At 37.3% G+C, this 22145-nt stretch overlaps 4 protein-coding genes, 1 long non-coding RNA gene and 1 other non-coding gene across 12 annotated transcripts; 2 read left to right on the forward strand and 4 right to left on the reverse strand.

Moving 5' to 3' along the window:
• Positions 1-6411: 6411 nt before the first annotated feature.
• Positions 6412-13955, reverse strand: LOC6648486 (AP-1 complex subunit gamma-1). 5 transcript variants are annotated; one of them, XM_047011394.1, is made up of 15 exons: positions 13897-13955; positions 11559-11620; positions 11186-11327; positions 10926-11114; positions 10589-10827; positions 10440-10516; positions 9967-9984; positions 9040-9296; positions 8372-8967; positions 8161-8299; positions 7821-8091; positions 7282-7749; positions 7074-7211; positions 6897-7004; positions 6412-6822 (listed from the first exon to the last, which is right to left on the reverse strand). In XM_047011394.1, the coding sequence occupies exons 1-15, from the start codon at positions 13950-13952 to the stop codon at positions 6712-6714; spliced, it is 2871 nt and encodes a 956-aa protein (XP_046867350.1). In that variant the 5' UTR covers positions 13953-13955; the 3' UTR covers positions 6412-6711. The 5 variants fall into 5 exon arrangements, with proteins under 5 accessions (XP_046867350.1, XP_023035317.1, XP_002071635.2 ...); XM_023179549.2 differs by having other exon boundaries at positions 7074-7223; XM_002071599.4 differs by lacking the exon at positions 13897-13955 and adding an exon at positions 11737-11759 and having other exon boundaries at positions 7074-7223.
• On the reverse strand, positions 11958-13541 carry LOC124460491. 3 transcript variants are annotated; one of them, XR_006954389.1, is made up of 2 exons: positions 13389-13541; positions 11958-12286 (listed from the first exon to the last, which is right to left on the reverse strand). It is a non-coding gene; the product is annotated as an uncharacterized LOC124460491 (long non-coding RNA). The 3 variants fall into 3 exon arrangements; XR_006954391.1 differs by having other exon boundaries at positions 13313-13541; XR_006954390.1 differs by having other exon boundaries at positions 13238-13541.
• An 878-nt stretch (positions 13956-14833) lies between the features above and the next one.
• On the reverse strand, positions 14834-15771 carry LOC6648487 (ADP-ribosylation factor-related protein 1). Its single transcript, XM_002071600.4, has 3 exons — positions 15659-15771; positions 15309-15561; positions 14834-15243 (listed from the first exon to the last, which is right to left on the reverse strand). Exons 1-3 carry the CDS (start codon positions 15749-15751, stop codon positions 14987-14989), a joined length of 603 nt encoding a protein of 200 aa, XP_002071636.1. The 5' UTR covers positions 15752-15771; the 3' UTR covers positions 14834-14986.
• A 270-nt stretch (positions 15772-16041) lies between these two features.
• On the reverse strand, positions 16042-17926 carry LOC6648488 (nucleolar complex protein 4 homolog). Its single transcript, XM_002071601.3, has 4 exons — positions 17700-17926; positions 16857-17634; positions 16251-16789; positions 16042-16188 (listed from the first exon to the last, which is right to left on the reverse strand). The coding sequence occupies exons 1-4, from the start codon at positions 17856-17858 to the stop codon at positions 16072-16074; spliced, it is 1593 nt and encodes a 530-aa protein (XP_002071637.1). The 5' UTR covers positions 17859-17926; the 3' UTR covers positions 16042-16071.
• Positions 17927-18001: 75 nt separating this feature from the next.
• LOC6648489 (dolichyl-diphosphooligosaccharide--protein glycosyltransferase subunit STT3A) lies at positions 18002-22141 on the forward strand. The gene is made up of 6 exons (XM_002071602.4): positions 18002-18356; positions 19024-19352; positions 19429-19818; positions 19895-20182; positions 20434-20910; positions 21151-22141. Exons 1-6 carry the CDS (start codon positions 18266-18268, stop codon positions 21703-21705), a joined length of 2130 nt encoding a protein of 709 aa, XP_002071638.1. The 5' UTR covers positions 18002-18265; the 3' UTR covers positions 21706-22141.
• Positions 20959-21039, forward strand: LOC6648423. The gene has a single exon (XR_049908.2). It is a non-coding gene; the product is annotated as a small nucleolar RNA Me28S-U3344 (small nucleolar RNA).
• Positions 22142-22145: the final 4 nt, after the last annotated feature.

Consider the following 22145-nt stretch of genomic DNA (forward strand, 5'->3'; position numbering starts at 1 on the left):
GAAAGAATATAAAAGAAAAAGCTTCGCTACGCAAAATGCCTGTAAATATTTAAGCATCGTGTTTTTTTTTTATATAAGTACATATATATATATCATATATATACTTGCAGATTATACATACAAATATATTATATACTATATATTAGAATTCAAATCAATTATCAAATGGTCTGTCATACAGAAGATTAACAAAATGTCCTGCAAGTTTATATAAACTTCGGAATTAAACGAAGTTAGCTATCGAATCTTTTTTCTTTTTTTTCTTTTTGTACACTGTTTTTTTTAGTGTGTCCTTAATCAGCTGCTTCTCAAAATTAAATCAATAATATTTAAATGTAGTTAGTTGTGTGAAAATTTTTTGTCGGTATTCGATTCGATCATCGTTAAGAATAAGTGCAACAATTTTTTATCTTTCTCAAGTTAACATAAATAAAAAACAAAAACACGAAACAAAATGCATTCATCAGTCATACAAAGCGCTAGATAGTAAAACAAAATGTAATATTTTATAATTTAACATACATATATATATAAATTTATGTATAGTTACGTGACAATGAGCCGACCGTAAACACTCTTCCGTTTTACCTACCACCCCGTTTCCAATCTCGTTAAGACTAATTTGATATGCCAATATTTAAGAGATATATATATACATAGATATATATATATATATATATATATATATATATAAACATACATATAAACTGTAACTGATGTAAGTTTTGTTTTTTTCTTTTTGCCCTATTTTTATGATTTTATTATGTAAATATAATTTGATTTGTTATTGCAGAGAGCATATTGGAATTTTATTTGTTGTTGGTTCCCCCCCGGAAAATGGGAAAAACTGTGGAGAAAAACAAAGCAATCGATTTTTGTTATTTTTTTTATTTTTGGTTATGCCTTTCTGTCTCCCACCTCCACCTTCTCGTGCTCCCCCCTCACCCATTCAATGGTTAGTGCATATAAATGATGTCCTCCACTTATCATATAAATTAGAGTTTGGGATATGCAAATACATTAAGAAACAAAAAAAAAAAAAGGGGGGATGATTGGATTTGCCTTCTAAATGTCTGTTTTTTGGCGGTGGGGTAGAAGTTGGAGTCGGCGAGGGGTTTGGAAATCTACTTTTGAGAATACAAAAACTCTCCAAAGCAATCAATTCGTATGGAAAAAGGGGACTGACTGCCAGTGAAAAAGTCTTAAATAGTTTTTGGAATTTCAAATATAGCCAGTGGCGCATTTTCGGGTTTGCACCATGTAACCAGTGCCGGATTAAGCCAGAGAAGGGCTAAGTATATGTTTTCAAGGTCAATAGGCAAATGAGAAGCTCACAAAGTTGAAACATCAATGGAAATTGGTCAAAAACTATTCGCCAAGATAATGATCCTTCTTTTTGACTAAATTTGGTTTATTTTTATCCGATTTTAAAAAGTTAAATATCAGAATAAATATACTTTTAAAAGGCTTCAAACACTTGGATATTTAAAAGTATTAATTTCGACTCAATTTTTGAAAAATATCATAATTTTTTAAGAAAATTGGTAAACATTTGGTTCTTGCGATTTTAATGCAGATTGAAAGAGATTATTCCAACTTGAAAATAAAGACATGACATTTTTCAAATACGCAAAACATTGACTAAATTACAACTTGATGAAGTTAAGAATTATTTTGAAGTATTTTGATGTTCTCTGGCATTTGTTCACTCTCTTAAAAAGATAATTCTTCGATTTACCTATTTGGCTCAGAAAGATATTTTGATAAATGAATAAACAATTTAATATGCTGCTTATCCTGCTGTATGGCAGGATACGGAGTGCCATACAGTGGTACTGGCTATGTAATCCTTAGAGATCATTTATAGCCAACTTCACCTTTTATAGGGTATCTAAGTGAACGCATATCGCTCTTGACTTGGTTACGGATACATCAATTTGAGTTAAAATGTAAATTCTTTACAAACTTTTCTCAAATGGTCTTTGTTGTTGTTGTTGTTGTTGTTGTTGGAATTCTCTTTATTGTAAGTTGCATTTTGAAAATTAGCCTCTCCCAAGGGGTTGCTTTTTGATGGCCACTTGGCCGCCCCCGTGTCTCTGTTGTCTCTAGTTTCCTAGAGCATCCCCCCGAGCATCTCCAGTGCCGTCTTGTCCTCCTCTCCTCCTCCTTCTGACCGTGCTCCACTCAGCTTCAACCAGCTGTTTGTTCGCTTGGCCACTTGGCTTTTCCACCATCTCAAGCACTTTTTATAAACCAAATTAAATTTATATGCCCCCGCTGCTTCAGACAAACCCCGCATCCATTCCCCATCCCCCTTCCCCATCATCGTACGTAGAGAGCATCACTTTGGCATTTTGTGGGGCAACCCAATCCCAGGCTCTCGACGCTGTCAACTGCCAATTAGCTGAGCATTTTTCAACATTTTAAATTGTCTTCCCTCCCTCCAAAATGTGCGTGTGTCCCAAAGAGTCTTTTTTCGGGTGCGGAGGGGGTTCTGTGTGTGTGTGTTGGAGCTTGAGGGATGCATTCTCTTTACTTAAGTGAGACGTCCAAAGCGTTTCTGTTTTTATAACCCCCTCTACCGCCCCGCCCCCCTTCGCCCTATTACCTTACCTATGGGAATGATTATGATTTTTATATCGGGTATATATAATTTTCCTTCAACGATTTGACTTGACACTCCTACTTGATACTTGGCTACAGGGTATACAAAAGTTGTTGCCATTCTTGGGAGTTCTTTTTTTTATAAATGTATGTTGTTGTTTTTATACATTTTTTTTTTTGTTAATTTTATTCTTTGCCTTTTTTGATTGTTGTTTTTGCTGCCTGTCAACTGTACAGCGTGTGCTTCATTTATCAAAAAGCAATTACAATGTTATTTAAAGGCGCATGCGAGGGCGTAAAAGAGGGGGGTGGGGCGAGTGGGCGAGGGGTGACTGGGTCAGAAGGGGCAAGAGAGGTAGTAGCTGTGATAGAGAGGGGTTCCGATAAAGATCGCCCACCTGTCAAATCATTTAATTTGAGCAACATTTTGCCAAAAGGCACGAAACCCAAGAGGACTCCTTTCCCCTCGCTTTCCCTCTCTATCTTTCTCTCCTTCTCCTATGATTTCTATATTGTTATATAGATACATTATATTACAAACAAACATAAACAAGCAAAAAAATAAAGGCAAATATGTACACATAGATATAGGATATATGTAGATATATATGTATGTATAAGTCGAGAGAGGGTGCCTCCAAAGCATATTGTATTACAAGGAACATGAGCAACAACAAATTATTAATTTCAAGTAGACAAAAAGAAGGACAGTCAAGTAGATTGAAATGGAAGGAGGGGGGAAGCAACGCTAGGGAGGCGAGGCAGAACAGATGAAGAAAAAGAAAAAAACACATAAAATTAGACTATGGCTAAAAACGGAGTGGAGAAGATATCTGTAAGGGGGCATGAGATGAGAATCAGTCGAGTGGGTGGGGGTTGTGGGTGGTTGGGGAGGGGAGTGGATGAAAAGCTAGCATGTGTTTGCACCATAAAAGGTTTCTCATTACAGTTTTCTCCTTGTTTTTTTGTTGTTGTTGTCTATTTTTTGTTGTTGTTTCCATTTTTTTTTTTTTTTTTGGCCAAGGGTCGTCGCATCGTTGCACAAAATTACTTTTTTTTTTGTATCTTTCTTTCTCTCGACAAGTGCCTGAAGGCAAATGATGAGCAGTGAGCTGGAGCGGGAGCTAAAGCTAGGGCTGGGGCTGGGATGGGTGCGTGGGTGGGGGTTGGGGTGGGGTTGTAGCGGGAGGAACTACAATGAGAACAAGCAGCTGCCCAAGGGGCGATTTGATATTGTAACATTTTCATATGCATGGGCGTTGTCAGCAGTAAAAGGGGTAAACATCCTTTACCTAAATTCTTAGCCGAATTATGGCTTATCATATTCTCTTTGGTTATGACAGGATTAAGATTATTTAAGTATTAAAAGCGACTTTACCTAAGAGAGGGTACACAAATGTTGAGAGAGACTACATCCATGTCAAAGGGCAAATGATGCCGTTGTGGTTGTACATAGAGATGCTTATACAGTTAGTTGTAGTCTGGGAGCCTGGGCGAACATGTTCGATGCGAACATATGCGCACAAGTTTGATACAAAAGGATAAGGCACACACACACACAGAGAGACACACAGGACATACAATATCCTCCCAGTCAAAGCCAATGCGTCGGCGCTTCAATTCGCTGGTCGTCATCGTCCTTTTTTTGGCGTGGCACAATTCACGGGTTGCCGCCGTCGTTTGGTGCTGTTGTTCACATTTAACCTTACCAGAGGTTACGTTTCGAGGGAGTGTGAAAGAGCATAAATAGGAACGGAGCTCACAACCTGGCGAGCTTACCCACTTTCCCACTGCCATCCCCCCGCCACCACCCCCCACACTTAAAGACAGCTGGCTGAGCGAAATTCCTAGGCCAGGCGCAGCTGTTACCATCCATCCTTTACCACTTCCACACACAGACACACACACACACACACACACACTCCTTCTTCTGCAATTGACAGCCATGAGAATGCCTTGACATGTTGATATCTCTCCAGCAATGATTTCTATTATTCGCATTTGTTACACTGCTACGATTTTCGCTTTACGACTGTCACACACACAATTATAATGGGAAAAGCGGCGGGCGCAACGTGGGATTAGAATTGGGATTAGGATTTAAAGAAAAAAAACTTATGGCCGATAAGGAATTCGATTAGCTGATGACTATGGCAGCTGTTATTTGTGACTTTCTGTGAAAGAGAATTAACTTTTCTTCTTCTACTTTTCAGCTACGTTAAATGTGTGGAGATGTCGAAAATTGAATCTATTTCCTAAATTACTTTTATAGGTCTTATCATGTTGCTGGCCATTCATGTTGCTAGTCATTTATGTTGCTAGTCTTAAATGTTGGCTGAAACAATGTTGCTAGCGATCAATGATGCTAAGAATGATTTCCATTCCATTTCCAAGGACATTTTAGAATTGCAATTTGACAAAATAAAACAAATTTCCTTAAATGTATTATCGATCAAAATATCATATTTGAAGTGTTTTTTTTTAAACAAGAAAGGATATACATACATAATTATTTTAATTCAGTTGCAGTTTCACTTACCTCGACTACCAAAATCAAGCCACCCAAGTGGTTTAAACATCTCAAACATTTATGAAATTGAAAAATTTGATTATAAACGGCATTAAAATTTGTTTTAATGTAATATTAAGCGCTGAAAACTTTTGAAATTCCAATTTGTATGCATATTTAATAGACTGAAAGTCATTAACTTGTTGTAGTTTTTTTTTTAGTTTTTATTTTGTTATAATTTATATTTATTATAGATATTATCTAGTTTTCCACAGTGCTCTCTCGTGTTTTGCTTTTGTTGTTATTCTTGATTCTGTTGTTTCAATTCTCATCTTTCACTTTTCTTCTTTTGTTTTTTGTTTAAGTACGTGCGCACAGGAAATAACAATATATAAATATATATGTATATATCTGGGGAAAGGGGGCGGGGGGTTAGGAGGAATTAATGTAGATTGTGTTGGGAGAGGAGAAATCGTCCCTAAGCTTTTTTGGCGTAAAAGCTTTGAAATATAAAAATAACAGATTAAATCATGATCCAACAGGTCGATAAATAATCGATAATTATTTAAATGGCATAGCGCGCTCATCCTTTCCTGCTTGCCATATTGCTATAAAATGCTAAGCTTGTTGGTTTTAAATGCTCCTTTTGCTAAACAATTCGACACACACACACAAATTCAGTTTATGTATTTCTTTAAAAAGAGGCCGTTCCGTAATTAAATGGAATTTAGTAATACGAATTTTTTTTTTAAACTTTCCAAGTCAAAAAATAATCTAAAATCTAAGGTAACATTTATGATTATTCTGATCTATTCTTACACAAGGAGGAGGAATAGAAAAGTTCAACAAGTAAAACCTATTAAAATCAATGAACGGCTCTTAATACATGAATTTTCGGTGTGGTGTTATTAGCTTGTGGACTAACATACGTATATATATATATTTATATATATATATATATATATATATCTGACTTTTATTGTCTTATATATTAAACGATACAGAAAAATAATATTGGAATTTGTCTTTTACAGGGAAAGAAAAAAGCCAGATCAAATTTTTTTTATAGGAAATCTCTAACGGTTAATAATAATCATTATGATTTGATTGATAAATTAAACTACAAATATACATACATATATATATGAATACACACATATGTATAAAAGTATAAATTATAAAAAAAATACATATATTTTAAATTATGTTTTTTCTTTGTTTAAATTGGAGCGCTGACTGGACTGGACTATTTATTTAGGCTAAGGTTTAAAAAAAAAAAGAACACAGAAAACAACAGCGCCGATCGATCTGCAATGTGCTTTCATTTTCTCTCTTTCTCTCTCTCTCTCTATCTGTTTTTCTATCTATCTGATGTACATAGTAGATGGAAAAGTGTATAGTGTGTGGATGTGTGTGTATCATTGTGTATGTTAACTTATTTTACAGTAAATGTTTTAGAGTTGTTGATGCCACTGCCTTTTTCGTGTTGCTAGTTGTTGTATGTTTTTACTTTTCTGGCTTCTTGATTTGTTGTAATTTACACCACTGCGCTCTCTCTCTCTCTCTCTCTCTCTCTCTCTCTCTCACTCTCTGTCTCTCTATTCACTGGTGGACGGCTGTTGCTGCGGAAACCCGCTAACCTCTGTCTCCTCCACCAACTGTTGGCCATCGATCGCGTATTGAATACGCAAACGCATACGCAAAACAGCCTTCAATTGAAAAAAAAAAAAGATAAAACCAATTTAGAATTCATACATCATCATATTAAATCATTTTCACTTACATTCGATGTGGCAACTACTTGGATTTCCTGCGTAATGACACCACCTGGAGGCAGGATATAACCGGAAGGCGGAAGCATTTGAAGATTGAAACTTCTTTGCACAGCCGCCTGTAATTTGATGGAAACATTACTTTAGTTACACTGCACTAATGATTCTATTTCTAGTGCCTCATTTACCTTAAACAAATATTGCTCCAATGTATTGTCTGATTTATTTGTTGTTGTCATAAAGATCTTCATACAATCATTGCCTATAACAGGAACCAATTCTACCAGCAAACCATTTTTATCCAGTGCCGTCAGCTTTGGTGCATTCTGTGGTGGAGACTGCATATAGTCGAGTTGATCATCTCGATATAATTTCACTATTTGATTAGGCACTCACCACTGTTACATTATTAGAGGCAGCTGTTGGATTTAAATCACCTAAAAGATTGCCACCATTGCCATCGATAAGGCCACCACCACCTCCACCAACACCACCAAGACCGCCAAGCATGTTGGCCAAATCATTGCCATTTGTTGGTAGGCTACTAATGCGTCCTTGTCCACCAGTGCCTGCAGTGCTATCCAAGCCACCAAATCCGCCCAGATCAAGGCCAGCCAACATGTTATTCATATTACTGCTATGATCGCCGCCGCCGCCAAGAGTCGTCGTTGTGGCAGATAATGCTGGAGCTGACATATCCAAATCGAGCAAATCTAACAAGTCCTGATTATTTGATACGGGTGCTATATCATTTGCGTTGCGTGTGTTCTTTTTATGCACAGCATTGGACAGATCTGTGGCCACCACCAGATCGCTAGCACCTGCTGACAAATCTGTGCTGCCCAAAAGATCAAGCAGGATGTTCTACAATCAAAAAATAATTGAGTTATTAATGATATATTATCCTGATTAGACATAATGTAGGCGACTCTCACCGTATTTTCACCCATAGTGTTGATATTGCTTTCAATTAATGCATTTCCACTGCCCTCTGTTCCATTCCATTCGGGACTATTGTCATCGAATGAGCCACTGCTTTCTCCATTTTGGGAGCTTATCCTGCTTATCTGCATGGCTGGCATCTTTTCAAGCAGCGCTGGACGCAATTGCTCATAGTTTCCAAACAGCTGTGTGAATTCCACGCCACGCTGCTGCAGATCAACATTTAGATGGCTGCCAAACGAGGTGATTAGGGCTTGAATTTCCCTGATAATAAAACAAAAGTGATAACATTATTAACCAGACATTATCTAACAAAAGTATGCTGGCACTTACTCAACACATTGCTGCAAACGAGTGCTTAACTTGGCTAAGGAAACCAGTGCATACTGTTTACTGGTGGTCGAGACTTGAGCAGAGGTTAAAAACTTATGATACACAGCGATCAAATCGCTCTCAGTGGGACGTTCAAATTCTGTAAATGAAATGATGAAATTAACAACAATTGAGAGTAAATCGCATCAATCAATCTATTTCCTTAACTCACCATCCTCATTGGAGCCGTACATAAACAGATCTCCGTATTCGCCTATAGCCCAGACGGCAACCTGTAAGAGGGGCTGCTTATCCTCACAATGATTTGCCACCTGCAGTGATTCCCAAAAACGATTCGTGATATAGGTTTGCTCCGACACGGGACTGCTTGACACTAATTGAATAGTGGAAGATACAACATCATCACGTACATAATTGCCAGCGGCAATCAATACGCTTAACTGTGTATCCAAATGCCAACGCGCTGTGGGTGAATAACGTTCGGCGGCCAATATCATGCCCGAACTACATTGAGCCTTAAATTCGGCATCGGCCTTCTCGAGAAACAGCAACAGCTCCTTAGTCATTGTACGTATATTTTGTGCATTAATCAATGCGAACGATAGTTCCATTGCCCGGCGACGTATCGAGACATCCGGATCCTTGAGGCACTCCAATATGGTGGTGCGATGCCTTTGCACCGCTGATGTATCGGCATGAACTGTACGTAGCAGCGTATTAAGTGCCACATAACGAATATTCTTATCCGAATTGAGTAGGAAACGACCCAGAATGTTCACAGCCAGTACACGCAGACCGCCTTCAGAGCTAAAAAAAAATAATGATAAACCTCATATGTATATAAGTTGCACAACAATCTCTATGTATGTATGTACTTACCGTATATCCATTATGGACAATACTGTCTCATAGAGTATAGTATTACCAACATTTTTACTAGTCTCCGTATTGGTTGCCACCTGGGCCAATATATCGTTCATTGCCTCCGATGCATCAGGATCATTGTGTCCCAATATGCGCAATAGACGCAAAATTTTCACCTGCAGAAAGGGATCACTTACACCGCTCACATCATGTTCAGGCGAATAGCCACCGAGTATAAGATTCTTCAGTATGCGCACTAAGTTCGGCACGATCTAACAATAAAATCGGTAGGAAAAACCAATCGAAAAACAAATAAAATACAAAATTATCATAATATATACATAAATCATACACATATTTTTATTATATGCTTATTGCTTATGGGTGCTTTGGGAAATTAATGATTGCTGGATGTATGTATGTATGGGGAAGTGATGTGCAAGATCGAAATTAGCTAGTGCCAAAGTTCTTGTGCATATGTAGAAAATATATAACAATGCCTTTTTATTTACAAGTAAACTACAACATAAAATAAAGATCCTCTAAAGTTTTTTAGCACCAAAACTTTGCAAAATCTTAAGTGGCTCATAACTTGAACAAAGTGGAATAAATAAATATACAGCATTAAATTTTATTCTCAATTGCCGCTGAGCAAATTCCAAAAACGTTCTCACTTATATAACATTTTAGCCGTAAAAAAAAGCCCTAACTAATTAAATTACTAAACTAAAGGCAGCAAGCACTACATTTCTACATTGTATTCGTTTTTTTTATTTTAAATAGAGAACGTACTCGAAAATTGGCCGTGATATAAATTTTGAAATCCATATACAAGAAAATAAAGAGAACTCTAAACCAAAGAGAAAATTCAAATAAAAATAAAGGCATAGGTAGACAAAACTTGAGATACTTTACGTTAGATTTTAGGCACAACATTCATACCTCTCGATTTCCGCTATCCTGGCAAGCAAATTACAACAAATTTTATTTTGCGGTTGCGCGGTATTCGATCAAAAACAAAATAAGCATCAATAATTGTAGATAAAATATGTAATAGGTTTTTTCTTGGTCTTGTGTTTTTTTTGTATATCATTAGCGCAAATTAAGGCAATAAAATTTGAACAATAAACAAAAAATAATATAGAACAAGTGTGTTTATCATTAGCGACAGTCGGACACAGGATATGACCGCGTCTGTTGTAGAGACGGTTTTTTATGTCGACCAAAAACAAAATACAATAGATTTAACTAAATAATAGCATATACATTCATGTATATGTATGTATGTATGTTTGTCCTGTGGTAGCAGCGTGACACTGACCCAGCTGAGTCAGTAATTATGTCAATTAACTTATTCGTTCGTTGTTTTTGTCATGTGTAGGATAGTAGTGTAGTTTAGCAGCTCGAGAACTTACCTTTTTAAAGTGCATCAATGTATCCGAACTATTCTCGCACATTTCAGTGATGAGTGTTACACCGGTGATCAAAATGCCTTCAAATTGAAAACAAAACAAATTCATTAACCAAAAATTTACACAAGTAATGGGATAAATTTATTACTTACCATGATTCTTTTCGCTAAGTAGAGAACGAGTGGCTGGCAAAAAGATTTCCATTAACTCTGGAACGCGACGAATTACACGAAAAGCGCATAATGTTGCCTTTTTTCGTATATAAGTATTCGGTGATTTCATGAGACGCTCCACCTCGCTGGCCAAATCTCGTGCCATTTCGGGTGATGCAATGGCACCCAATGTACACAATGCCAGACCCACAACAAATTGGGTTGAGCTATTCAAATCACTGGAGAGTGGTAGGGTGGGGGATTGAAAAAAATGTAACACATACAAATGTTAATTAAGTCTCCATTATTATTATCATCATCTTCTCGCTAAACTCACTTCTTTAAACAATTCGTGATCAGCAAGTGAACATCTTGCCGTTCATCCAGTAATAGCATTGCACCCAAATAGCCAATACGTTTATCTGTGAAACGCGTACTGGCTGTCAATTTAAGGCACTCCAGTTGACCAAAATGAGCCGGATAGCCAAGCATGTGTATATACAAAAGCTTGGCAATGTTGCGACAACTACAATCAAGGATAAAGGGGATACATTATTGACATCGTATCGGAATATATGTATAGAATCTACAACTCACCGCCATACAGAGTCCTCCTCACGGAATGTGCTGCGTATATAGGCGCACTCTTTATTAACTACAGCTCGTTCCTCTGCTGCAGTACGAGCGGCACGTATCTGTCGGATAAGATCGCGGAGGCGTGTGGGCGTTGGCATTCTCACTGTAAGCCAAGAAGATCAGGAATGAATCATTGGGAAAAGACGAATTGTATCGAATTGATATATTAATTACATTAAAACCTACACAAAAAAAAAATAAATTCTTTTTTTTTATGGCTATATAACCAGATACACAGTGACCATAATGCCAAAAGGCGTAGAATAGGATGTGAGCCACTGATATCCAAAATTTATAACTGGATATATAAAGTCCTTGCTTTGTTTGTATTTACCTCTTTCAACAGCTTCTGTGAAAGCCTGACGTATGGTGGCCATATTAAAGGCTGGATTAAATCTGTAGAATGATAATATGGAAAAGAATAATAATTAGATTTAATTGCAAAACAAGATTCATGGAGTGGGAATCGAAAATTGTCGTTATAAAATGGGGAAGATAGATGTTGTATATACCCATGCTCGGAATTCATTTTGTTGTTGGTGTTGTTGTTGTTGGATCACACTTTATGTAAAGATGCAGCAGCAGCAGCAGATGTGAATGGGGCAGGCAGGCAGGCAAGGAAATTGGTGTCTGTTTTTCGACGATGTTGCTTGTTGTTTGTGTTATTGCCGGCCTACGCTTTTTTTTTGCCTTTTTCTTGCTATGTGAATGTGGTGGATATGGTTGGGGGATCTCTAGGGAAAGGGGAGCTGCAGCTGCAGTAGTGGGTAGGCGGCGGCAACAACAGTAATATTTCTCTTTCTTCTTTCCTTTTTCTTGACTTCAAAAGACAGACACAGACACGACAATAACAACAACAAACCAAACAAAAAAATAAATAAAAAGGAATACGATAACAAGATGAAGAGTTTCTCTGTCTCTAGCTCTCTCTCTCTCGCGCGCTCTCTTCGTTTATGATAGCCGGCCGCTAGATTTGTTCACTCTCTCGCTCTCTGACTCGCTCTTTGGCTACACACTCGCTGTGCCTTTGCTCGAATCTCAAGTTAATGTTTATATTACCAACTAAAAAAATGATAAAATATTGTATATGTTAAATAGAAGCATTGACAAACAATGTTGTTTTTGTTGATCACTGATTATGAAACTGAATACGTCTCTTTGGGCGTGTTTGTGTGCGTGTGTGTGATAGAGAAGGGGAGACACATGATCTTTTTGAAAATGAGAAACACAAAACTATCTAATATTAACACAGGTTAACAAAATTTGTAGCTAATATATAAATAAATTTCATTAACTAATGTCAAAACTAATGTTTTAACTGTGAAATTTACGGGATTCAGTTAGAAATCATATATATGAAAATCCAATTGGAATGAACCGTTCTCGTTTGTTGGGTTCTAATTGTGTTGTGGCCTGTGTATTTTAGGGTTTCGCTAGTGATAATTGGAGATGACAAAAAGTGGGAGTGCAAACCGCATTTGACCAATACATACGCATGCACACACTAGCACTTTGCAAAAGTCCAAATGGAGTTCAAATGTATATATGTACCTATACATGCATACGTCTATATATGTATATACAGAAAGCGTGTACGTTTATCTGAATTAATAACAACAAAACCCCTCAAATGATTCATCTATTCATTTAAGATAGGCTTTGATATACAAATCCTATATACATATGTCTACCCACTGTATTCGCTTTCAATACAGGCTTTGAGGCAATTAGAACAAATTGGTAATTGGTATTTAACAAAAAATTGTCAAAACGAAAAAAAACAGCTGCCGTCATCAATAGACACTTGGAATTGCACATAAATACACATGTATGTATGTATGTGTATCGATTAACCAGGCAACATATTCACAATAAAAAAGCCCACGTCTTTTTATGTACATTGTACAAATTCACTTGAACGTTCTACTGCTTTGTTTAAGCATTTCAATTTGGTTGAAATTTTCCAAACTTTTTGTTAAAACTCTGCTAATTTATGAGATTCATTGAACATACAAGCACTCACACAGGGCCACACACTCACACACGCACACACACACTTGGCCAGTTCTCAGCGTATGGAGAAAATACTTGTATTTCGTTTTCTTTTTGTCAACTATTTGAAACACTTTTAGCTAATTGTTTAGTTGATTGGCTTTGTAGGGACCTGCATTTGCTGCCCACCGCCACCGATCCAAACAAAAATTAAAAAAATTATCTTTCAATGCAAAAAATGTAACAACGCGACAAAAGATTTAACAACGCGACATAAGAGAGGAGCAACAATAGTTTACTTAGTAAGAGTAAGCGAGAGAGCAACATTAACAAGCAACAGAGCCATAAGGGACTAAGGCGTTTTAAAATATCAAAAAAAAAAAAAAATAAAAATAAAAAATACCACAAAAAATACCAGAATTGAAAATTCTAACGGAATGCAATACACAACAACAAAATCAACAACAAATTTTCCTTTTAAATAAATAAATGAATATGCAATAATATAAATTCTTTTTTTTTGTTTATATCAAGTAATACTTTTAAAAAGTCAACATTGTCACTATGACGGTCACACTGGCAAGAGATAATAACGTCATTTGGTTGTTTAAAAAAATTCAAGCACATATCCGTTTTAATATTAGCACATTTGACTTTATAATTCATTTTTTTCTGCTTACCTGCGATTATTTTCAGGCGGTAAAACACTCCAATCTTGCTCATAATACGGATACATGATTTCTCTATATACAATACACGAAGAGCACAAAACGCTACAAACAACCAAAACTCTCACTGACAATGCGGGGAAAACTAGGAATGGTATAAAATGATGATAAGGCACCTTTGTGTGTAGGTGTATAGGCGTTATCTAATGTACATTTACAGGTAAAGCTCCCCAAGTTAATGGTGACCCAGAATAAGAGTTCTCATCATTGTATTCGGTTGGCTGCGCTTGCGGTTTGGCATCGAATCCAATCGACTCAAATCAACTAACCCAAAAGTCTTTCTAGGACGTTGTGTTTGAAACTCTAACAAATGACTGAACTGACTTTGTGGGGATAATTAGATTGCAACTCAACCGGCCGTGTTGCAAGCATATTTGGGGGTTTCTATTGGCAAGAGAAAAAACTACACAAACTTATCTATGGGCGCACTGATAAGAGTCGTCGAATCGTGAGAGTAACGCATACTTAAACACAAACAACTTATCTATATGCGTATGTAGTATGTGATTCTTGTGTTCCTTTTCACCTTTTTGGATGGATAAGCGTCATTGACAGGTGATAAGACAACTAAACTAAACTACTATCATTCCTGGCAGAGCCGTGGCCTAAAAAGGGTAACTGTAACTAGATCACAAATAAAATCACTATTCAAATTTCGGATTTATTCAAGACTGCAGTAAACTTTGAAAACCTTCCGACTCATAGAGTATGAAACATCAGACTGAAAACTAAAAGCCGGGCATAAAAACCACAGTAAATAATCTACATAAAACAGCGAATCAGTATAACTCACGAAGTGATAAATTCAGTTATCAATATAATATTTATATACAAATAACGAAGAGGTGACTCAAGCAACAAGCAATTTCGCAACTGACTACGCCCATGATTTTATATAGATGTATACATATAACTTCTCTCTTATTTGTTTAAATATATGTATGTACATAGGTTCTATCTAATTATTGTTAATAAGAATTTACAAGAAACTAGAAAATGCTTAGGTAAGGTAAACGTATTATTGGGGGAGAAAATGATACAATCAATCATTTTCACGAGGCGGTCGTACTATGGAATGTCTTTTGATGGCTTCCACCAGCCATTTGATCCCCTCATCGACACCTTCACCATTAAGTGCAGATACGGGTATTGTAAGGCAATCGCGTTGTCCAATCAATGCACCCGCTTGTTGAAATACTGGCTTGATCTCACGAACTCCCATCACATCAGGTAGATCTTGTTTATTGGCCAATATGAGCAGCGGCACGCCAGACAGCAGGTCATTCTTAATCATCTTATCTGTGGGTAGAGTACATCAATTGATTCGTGAATGAAAGGAAGCTATAATTTAGATCTAAAATTACCAAATATTATTTTCGACTCGTCCATGCGCTCTCGATCGTTTGAGTCTATCACATAGATAACACCATGAGATTCCTGGTAATATTTATCCCACAATGATTGCAACTCTTGTTGTCCGCCCAAATCCCAGAAATTCAGGCGAACGCCAAGCACATCGATTGTACCAATGTTGAGGCCAACTGTGGTTGTTATTTTGGTCGGATTTAAACCCTTGTAATTCTTGGTGAATTTCGTTTTAGCCGCCTCCAGATAAGTCTAAAGAATTTGATTGAAATTGCAATTAATAAAAAGCCACTGCAGACGTGGCCAAGTGACCAATAAATAGGTGATTCTCCTTAAAGTCATTTCTTACCGTTTTGCCAGCATTATCCAGGCCCAAGATTACCACACAGTATTCATCTTTTTGTGTTAAATATTTGTAAAATCCATGTAACAATGTATACATTTTGTTTTGTGTTTTCCTTAATTTTTGTTTTTGGTTTTATTGCCATTTACATTCACGTTCGGTGACTTTATCACGTTCACAACAGAACATCTGGTATTTTTTAATATTTTTTCGCATACGGTCACTTTAGCTATAAATGGCGGTTATGTTTAAAAAAATACAAGTCACTTCAATTCAAGGTATAATCCCCGATTTTTTTTTCTCAAAAAAAACTTCGGTACTTGATTAAATACAAATACATATAATATTTATGACTTTTTCACTAATCCCAGATAAAGAAAAACAAGAAAAACGATATAGACTTATCTATTTATTGTAAATTATATAAAGTCCCAGTACTTGGTAACAATATCTTGTTTAGGTAGCGCAAAATTGCTTGGACGATCATAATGTAGCATAAACTGCTTAGCTTGCTGCTTGACTTCATCATCGAACAACTGCAAAAATAAACAAAAACAAATTTAAACTAAACATCCACATGAATATCAATGTCACTTACATCGCAGGTTTTTCTTTCCAGTAGAGGACCCAAATCGAATTCCATAACAGGCAATGAGGATTGGGAGACAAACCGAGCGGCTTGGGCTACTTCGGGAACAGCATGTTTTTGTAGCAAAACCATTTCCCACAACGAGCTCTCTAATGCTTTCGATTTTATCGGATTCGTCTCATTAATGTCATAGGGATCGACTATTGCCTCATTTGCTTCTGCGGGCGTGGCACGAATTAAACGCTGCAGACCCGTGTGGCGCAGTAATAAATTGCAAACAAAACGTATCATAATTAGTGCATCTTCCGGGGCTGCACTCAGTGAGAGTCGAGCCAAGCGTTTAACAAATGCGGCCACCAAATTCTCAGGTAAATGTGTGGAGGTCAGAAAAATGTCAGCCAAATAGAAAAGGCGAGCCTTAAACTTATTGAAGAACATACGGGGATAGAACATGTTATAAAGCTTCTCATATACATCCGGATAGGTAATATTCTGTTTTTGCATCAAAGAGAAAATGCCTTGCAGGGCCAACAGAGCAATAGCGCCGTCTGTACAATTGCGAAACAAATAAAAAATAAGTAAAAATAGAATGCAATCATCTACATTTCCACTTACCAAATTGATGCAGTGAGTCCATTAGAAAGTCAGTTAACTGTATGGGATCCTCCAAGTGTGGCAATATTCTCTCCAACAGTACAACCAAAACTTGTCGATGGATTTTCTCATTATCTAGGCCAGTAAAAGACGCTATCTTCAAAATGCTTTGCCAAATCAGATTTAAATCCTGACGCCCTTTTTCATAATCGAATTCAAATTCACTTGATTTCACATGATACTGCTGATCATTTAGAACTGATTTGCCCATATCTAGCAAATTTACAATTGCCAAATAATTTAGAACCTTGTCTGCGATCTCATCCGTCGACTTTTCCGGTGCTAGTTGTGGCAATATTTGAAGCAGATTTTGCAACACATCCAAACAGCGAGCATATTTTTCAAAATGCTTCAGTGTGGGCGCGATCTGTGTATGCTCAGCATTGACAATTGTGTACAAAATGCTATGCAAGCGATTTAAAGGCCAAACATCATTCTTTTTGGATTTCGGAGTCGGTGATATTGGATGTTTAGCTTCCACAGCCAGCAGTTGCATGGCCACTTTAAGGGACATTTCAGCTGCTGCTTTAGAATCCGTGTCGGTCATGAAGTTGAGCAAGTGAGCCCATAACTCATTGTACAGGCTCAGGCATTTGGCATGTTTGTTCTTCGCCTTGTGTTCTTCATTCTTTAGAGGCACGTGCATCGCATTTCGTTTCAACAAATTCTTGAATATTACCTCCAAAACCAAAATAACATCGGAAGCCTGTACGTGTAGTTGCTCATTGTCGGTTAGTTTCTGTGGTGATAAATGGAAATTAGCATATGCCACTGGATTAGGAATTATAAGTCTCATATTCATACCAACAGGTCCACCAGAGTTTGTATTGCTTTTGTATCCAAGCTGGTGGAGTTCAATATGTCATTGGCCTTGTCCTGCAACAGGGATAACGACAGCTCTACCCTCTGTGCCTTCTCCGCCTTCGGTTGCAGTTTTCTTTCTGCTTTCGATGATTTCTTCATATTTCAAATCTAAACACAAATAACTTACAAAGGCATGCGGCGGCTGTTTTAGTTTCTGGCAACCCTGGATGGGAATTCAGGCATCCCAGACTTGGCGAATATTCAAAATCACCCAGAGTTACCAGATACGGCAATGATAAGTATCGATATATATCCTATCAAATTCGCCTGCCACGAATTAAGTTTTTTTCTTCCGCCTACGATTTATGCATATTTGCACTAAATAATAATTGGCAAAGTTCTAATACCGCTTATAGGAGCGGTTAGGTTATGTTTTTAACCATCAGTTTGTGCGGGTTTTGGTTAAACATTTGGTAGCAGGCGTGTATCAATCGGAGCCGGCGTAAGAGAAAAAAAAGCAACAAAAACAACAACAACAACAACCCCGACGCAGACCAACCGGCATCATGATCTTGGCTATGGCCAGGGACCTTTTAACCTGGGAGAAGCAAGAACATCTGGTTAAACTTATCATATTAATAACAGCTGCAGTTCTATGTGAGTAGTCTTAAAAGGCTTCAATTGATTAGCAAATTAAAAGTCTTAAGTGAGTGGGTGTAAGCCGTGTCGAAGTTCGCATACCCTTTCAGTTGATTAATTCTTAGGTCGATAATTGGTATGGCAAAATTTAAAACTGTTTTATCCAAAATGCATGCCTTTATCTAAGGCATCAATAAAACAATGAAAAAAACAATTGGATTTTCAGTCAATCAATTATTAATAAACAATGCATAAAAGCACATTCTATGTATAAATTGTTGTCAGACTTAAACCAAATCAGACAATAATTTAATAATTTTTCATATTTAAATCATATATTTATTTCCTATTTGACACAGTTCTTGTTTTGTGTTTTTTGTGTTCTTAAAATTTGTACCAATCCTGATTTTTAGAAAAGCATAAAATAAAACCAAACAATTGGAATAGTGTGGCCAGAAATGAAAAGTGTAGAAATGATAATTTGATAATTGTGATACCAGTGAACTAGTTCTTCGAGCGATCGTTCCAAAAGAATTGGTTCATTCGGCGAGAGGGCAAGAATTTGCGGCGAGAGAGGTCAAAAATTTACGGCAAATATTTAATTTCGGGCGAATTGGGCCATGTGGTTTTTTACATTTTTACTTCGTTCTTTTTCGCTCGTTCTTTATCGTTTTGCTCTTTGCAGCGTTTGCCACGCGCTTATTTTCGGTGCTGCGTTTCGAGAGCGTGATACATGAATTTGATCCGTATTTTAATTACCGCACCACGCGGTTTTTGGCCGAGCAGGGCTTCTACAAATTCCACAATTGGTTCGACGATCGCGCCTGGTATCCGTTGGGCAGGATCATCGGTGGGACCATTTATCCCGGTCTTATGGTTACATCCGCCGCATTGTATCGGATAATGTGGCTATTGAACATAACCATAGATATACGCAATGTGTGTGTATTCCTGGCGCCATTTTTCTCATCACTGACCACACTGGTCACCTATGCCCTTACCAAGGAGATTCATGTAAGTTGGGGAAATAATTCTTAAGGAGGAAATCCTGATTTGTGATTGTGTGTGTTTTTTTTTCTTTGAAATGCAGAGCACAGGAGCTGGCCTGGTGGCGGCTGCCTTAATTTCGATTGTGCCTGGCTATATCTCGCGATCTGTGGCTGGTTCCTATGATAATGAGGGAATTGCCATCTTTTGCATGCTCTTCACTTACTATCTGTGGATCAAGGCTGTCAAGACTGGTACCATTTTTTGGTCAAGCCTTTCCGCTCTGGCCTATTTCTATATGGTCTCTTCGTGGGGTGGCTATGTTTTTCTTATCAATTTGATACCTTTGCACGTGCTTGCATTGATGATGACAGGACGATTCTCGCATCGCATCTATGTAGCATATAGCACCCTGTATTGTGTTGGCACAATCCTATCCATGCAGATTTCATTTGTTGGCTTCCAGCCCATCCAGAGCTCAGAACATATGCTGGTAAGTGTATCTTGTAATAGAAAATTGTCGTATCGTATATTTATGAGTCTTCTCTATTTCTGTAATTTCTATTTAGGCATTGGGTGTTTTTGGTCTCTGTCAGATACATGCTTTTGTCGATTATTTGCGCTCACGTATGCCGAAAGATCATTTTGAATTGCTCTTTAAGACGCTCGTGTCAAGTGTATTGACTATTGTGCTGGTTGTTGGTACCTTGTTGACTATCACCGGCAAGGTATCACCCTGGACTGGACGTTTCTATTCACTGCTGGATCCATCATATGCCAAAAATCATATACCAATTATTGCATCTGTATCAGAACATCAGCCTACATCATGGTCATCTTTCTATTTTGATCTGCAGGTGGGTTTAATATCTGAGAGTTATGATTTGCTGTGATTTCAAACATATTTTCTTGCTGATGAAACCATATACGATGCGTATGAGCTATGCGCCTTAATGCATTTAAATGATTACATAGCACTTTGATCGCTGATACCAAAATGTGTCGCATTCATTTACCATCTCATATTTCATAAAAATGGCTTTTCATTCAAATTTTCTTCTCTTATATTTATTATTTCTCAATTCTTGTGAATATTTTCTTTGTGCAGATTCTAGTCTTTCTGTTTCCTGCCGGCCTTTACTTTTGCTTTGCACGCCTCACCGACTCGAATATATTTATCATCTTGTATGGTGTGACAAGCATTTACTTTGCTGGCGTTATGGTTCGTCTGATGCTTGTCCTTGCGCCAGTGATGTGTGTACTCTCGGGCATAGCAATTTCCCATCTCTTGGCCAAATATATCAAAAGTGTCGATGCTGGAGGAGCAGCCAAGGCAACAGAAAGCAAGCGACAGCATAAAAAACTGGAACAACAGAGCGGTGGTGTTAAGAGTGAGGTGGCCATCGGTTTTGTGGGCATAATCACATTGATGCTAATCGTATATACTCTACACTGTACATGGGTAACCTCGGAAGCGTATTCGTCACCCAGCATTGTGCTCAGTGCTCGATCCCATGACGGCGGTCGCATTATATTTGATGATTTTCGTGAGGCCTATTACTGGCTGCAGATGAATACTCCAGAGGTGAGTTTTAACCTAAGAAAATGTATGTTTTTGACACTAAAATGGACAATTAAAATGATGAATACTATATGTAATTCTTGATAGGAAGAGTATGAAACATAATGAGTACTACCAAATCAGCTGATTACTTTTACTAAGATTGTTGTTCACAATCTTAATGTCCAAACCAATTAAACCTACGCGAGACATAACAATAGTATTGAATATTCATTTTGTTTTTCATTCTCTCTCTTTTTTAAGGATGCTCGAATTATGTCTTGGTGGGATTATGGCTATCAGATAACAGCTATGGCAAATCGTACCATTTTGGTGGATAACAACACTTGGAATAATACTCATATCTCACGAGTTGGCCAGGCCATGGCATCATCTGAGGAGAAAGCATACGAGATAATGAGAGAATTGGATGTAGATTATGTATTAGTTATATTTGGTGGCCTAACCGGTTATTCATCCGATGATATTAACAAATTCCTTTGGATGGTACGCATCGGTGGCAGTACAGATCGCGGTGCTCACATCAAGGAAAAGGACTATTATGCGGCCAATGGTGAATTTCGGGTGGACAAAGAGGGATCACCAACATTACTCAATTGTCTGATGTACAAGATGTGCTATTATCGTTTTGGTCAAATGTACACAGAAGGTGGCAAGGCTCAAGGATATGATCGTGTTCGAGCGGCGGAAATTGGCAACAAGGATTTTGAGCTAGATGTTCTTGAAGAGGCCTATACCACAGAGCATTGGCTAGTGCGTATCTATAAAGTCAAAGACTTGCCAAATCGTGGTGTCTAAATTGATATATACCAGACCAAGCCCACCACCCACATTATAATTGTGCGTGTGTGTGTTGTACATTAGCTCGCGCTCTCTCTCTCTATCTCTCCCTCTCTATTATGTCTTTGAAAAAAACATATTTCATTTGGTAATCTCTTACTGAGTATTATTGTTGCTTTCTCTGTCGTCTGTTTCAGCTGACAATAAGTCGCATTTTAGTTTAGTATATACTTTTAATAATGTATTTTTTTTTTTTGGTAATTCGTATGTTTATGTAAATGATCTAAGAATGAAGGCGTAAGAACAAAAAGTGAATAAAATTTATAAATGGAAAATAATGTAAAAATATGGAAAAGTTTCATCGATTTCATCGGGAGGACAGGATAAAGAATGAATTTTGTCCTCATTTTTCTCAGTTTACGTAATGGCAAATAAAGTGAATAAGCTCGACTAATTTA

The sequence above is a fragment of the Drosophila willistoni genome (assembly GCF_018902025.1).
Source record: "Drosophila willistoni isolate 14030-0811.24 chromosome XL unlocalized genomic scaffold, UCI_dwil_1.1 Seg141, whole genome shotgun sequence".
NCBI lineage: Eukaryota > Metazoa > Arthropoda > Insecta > Diptera > Drosophilidae > Drosophila > Drosophila willistoni.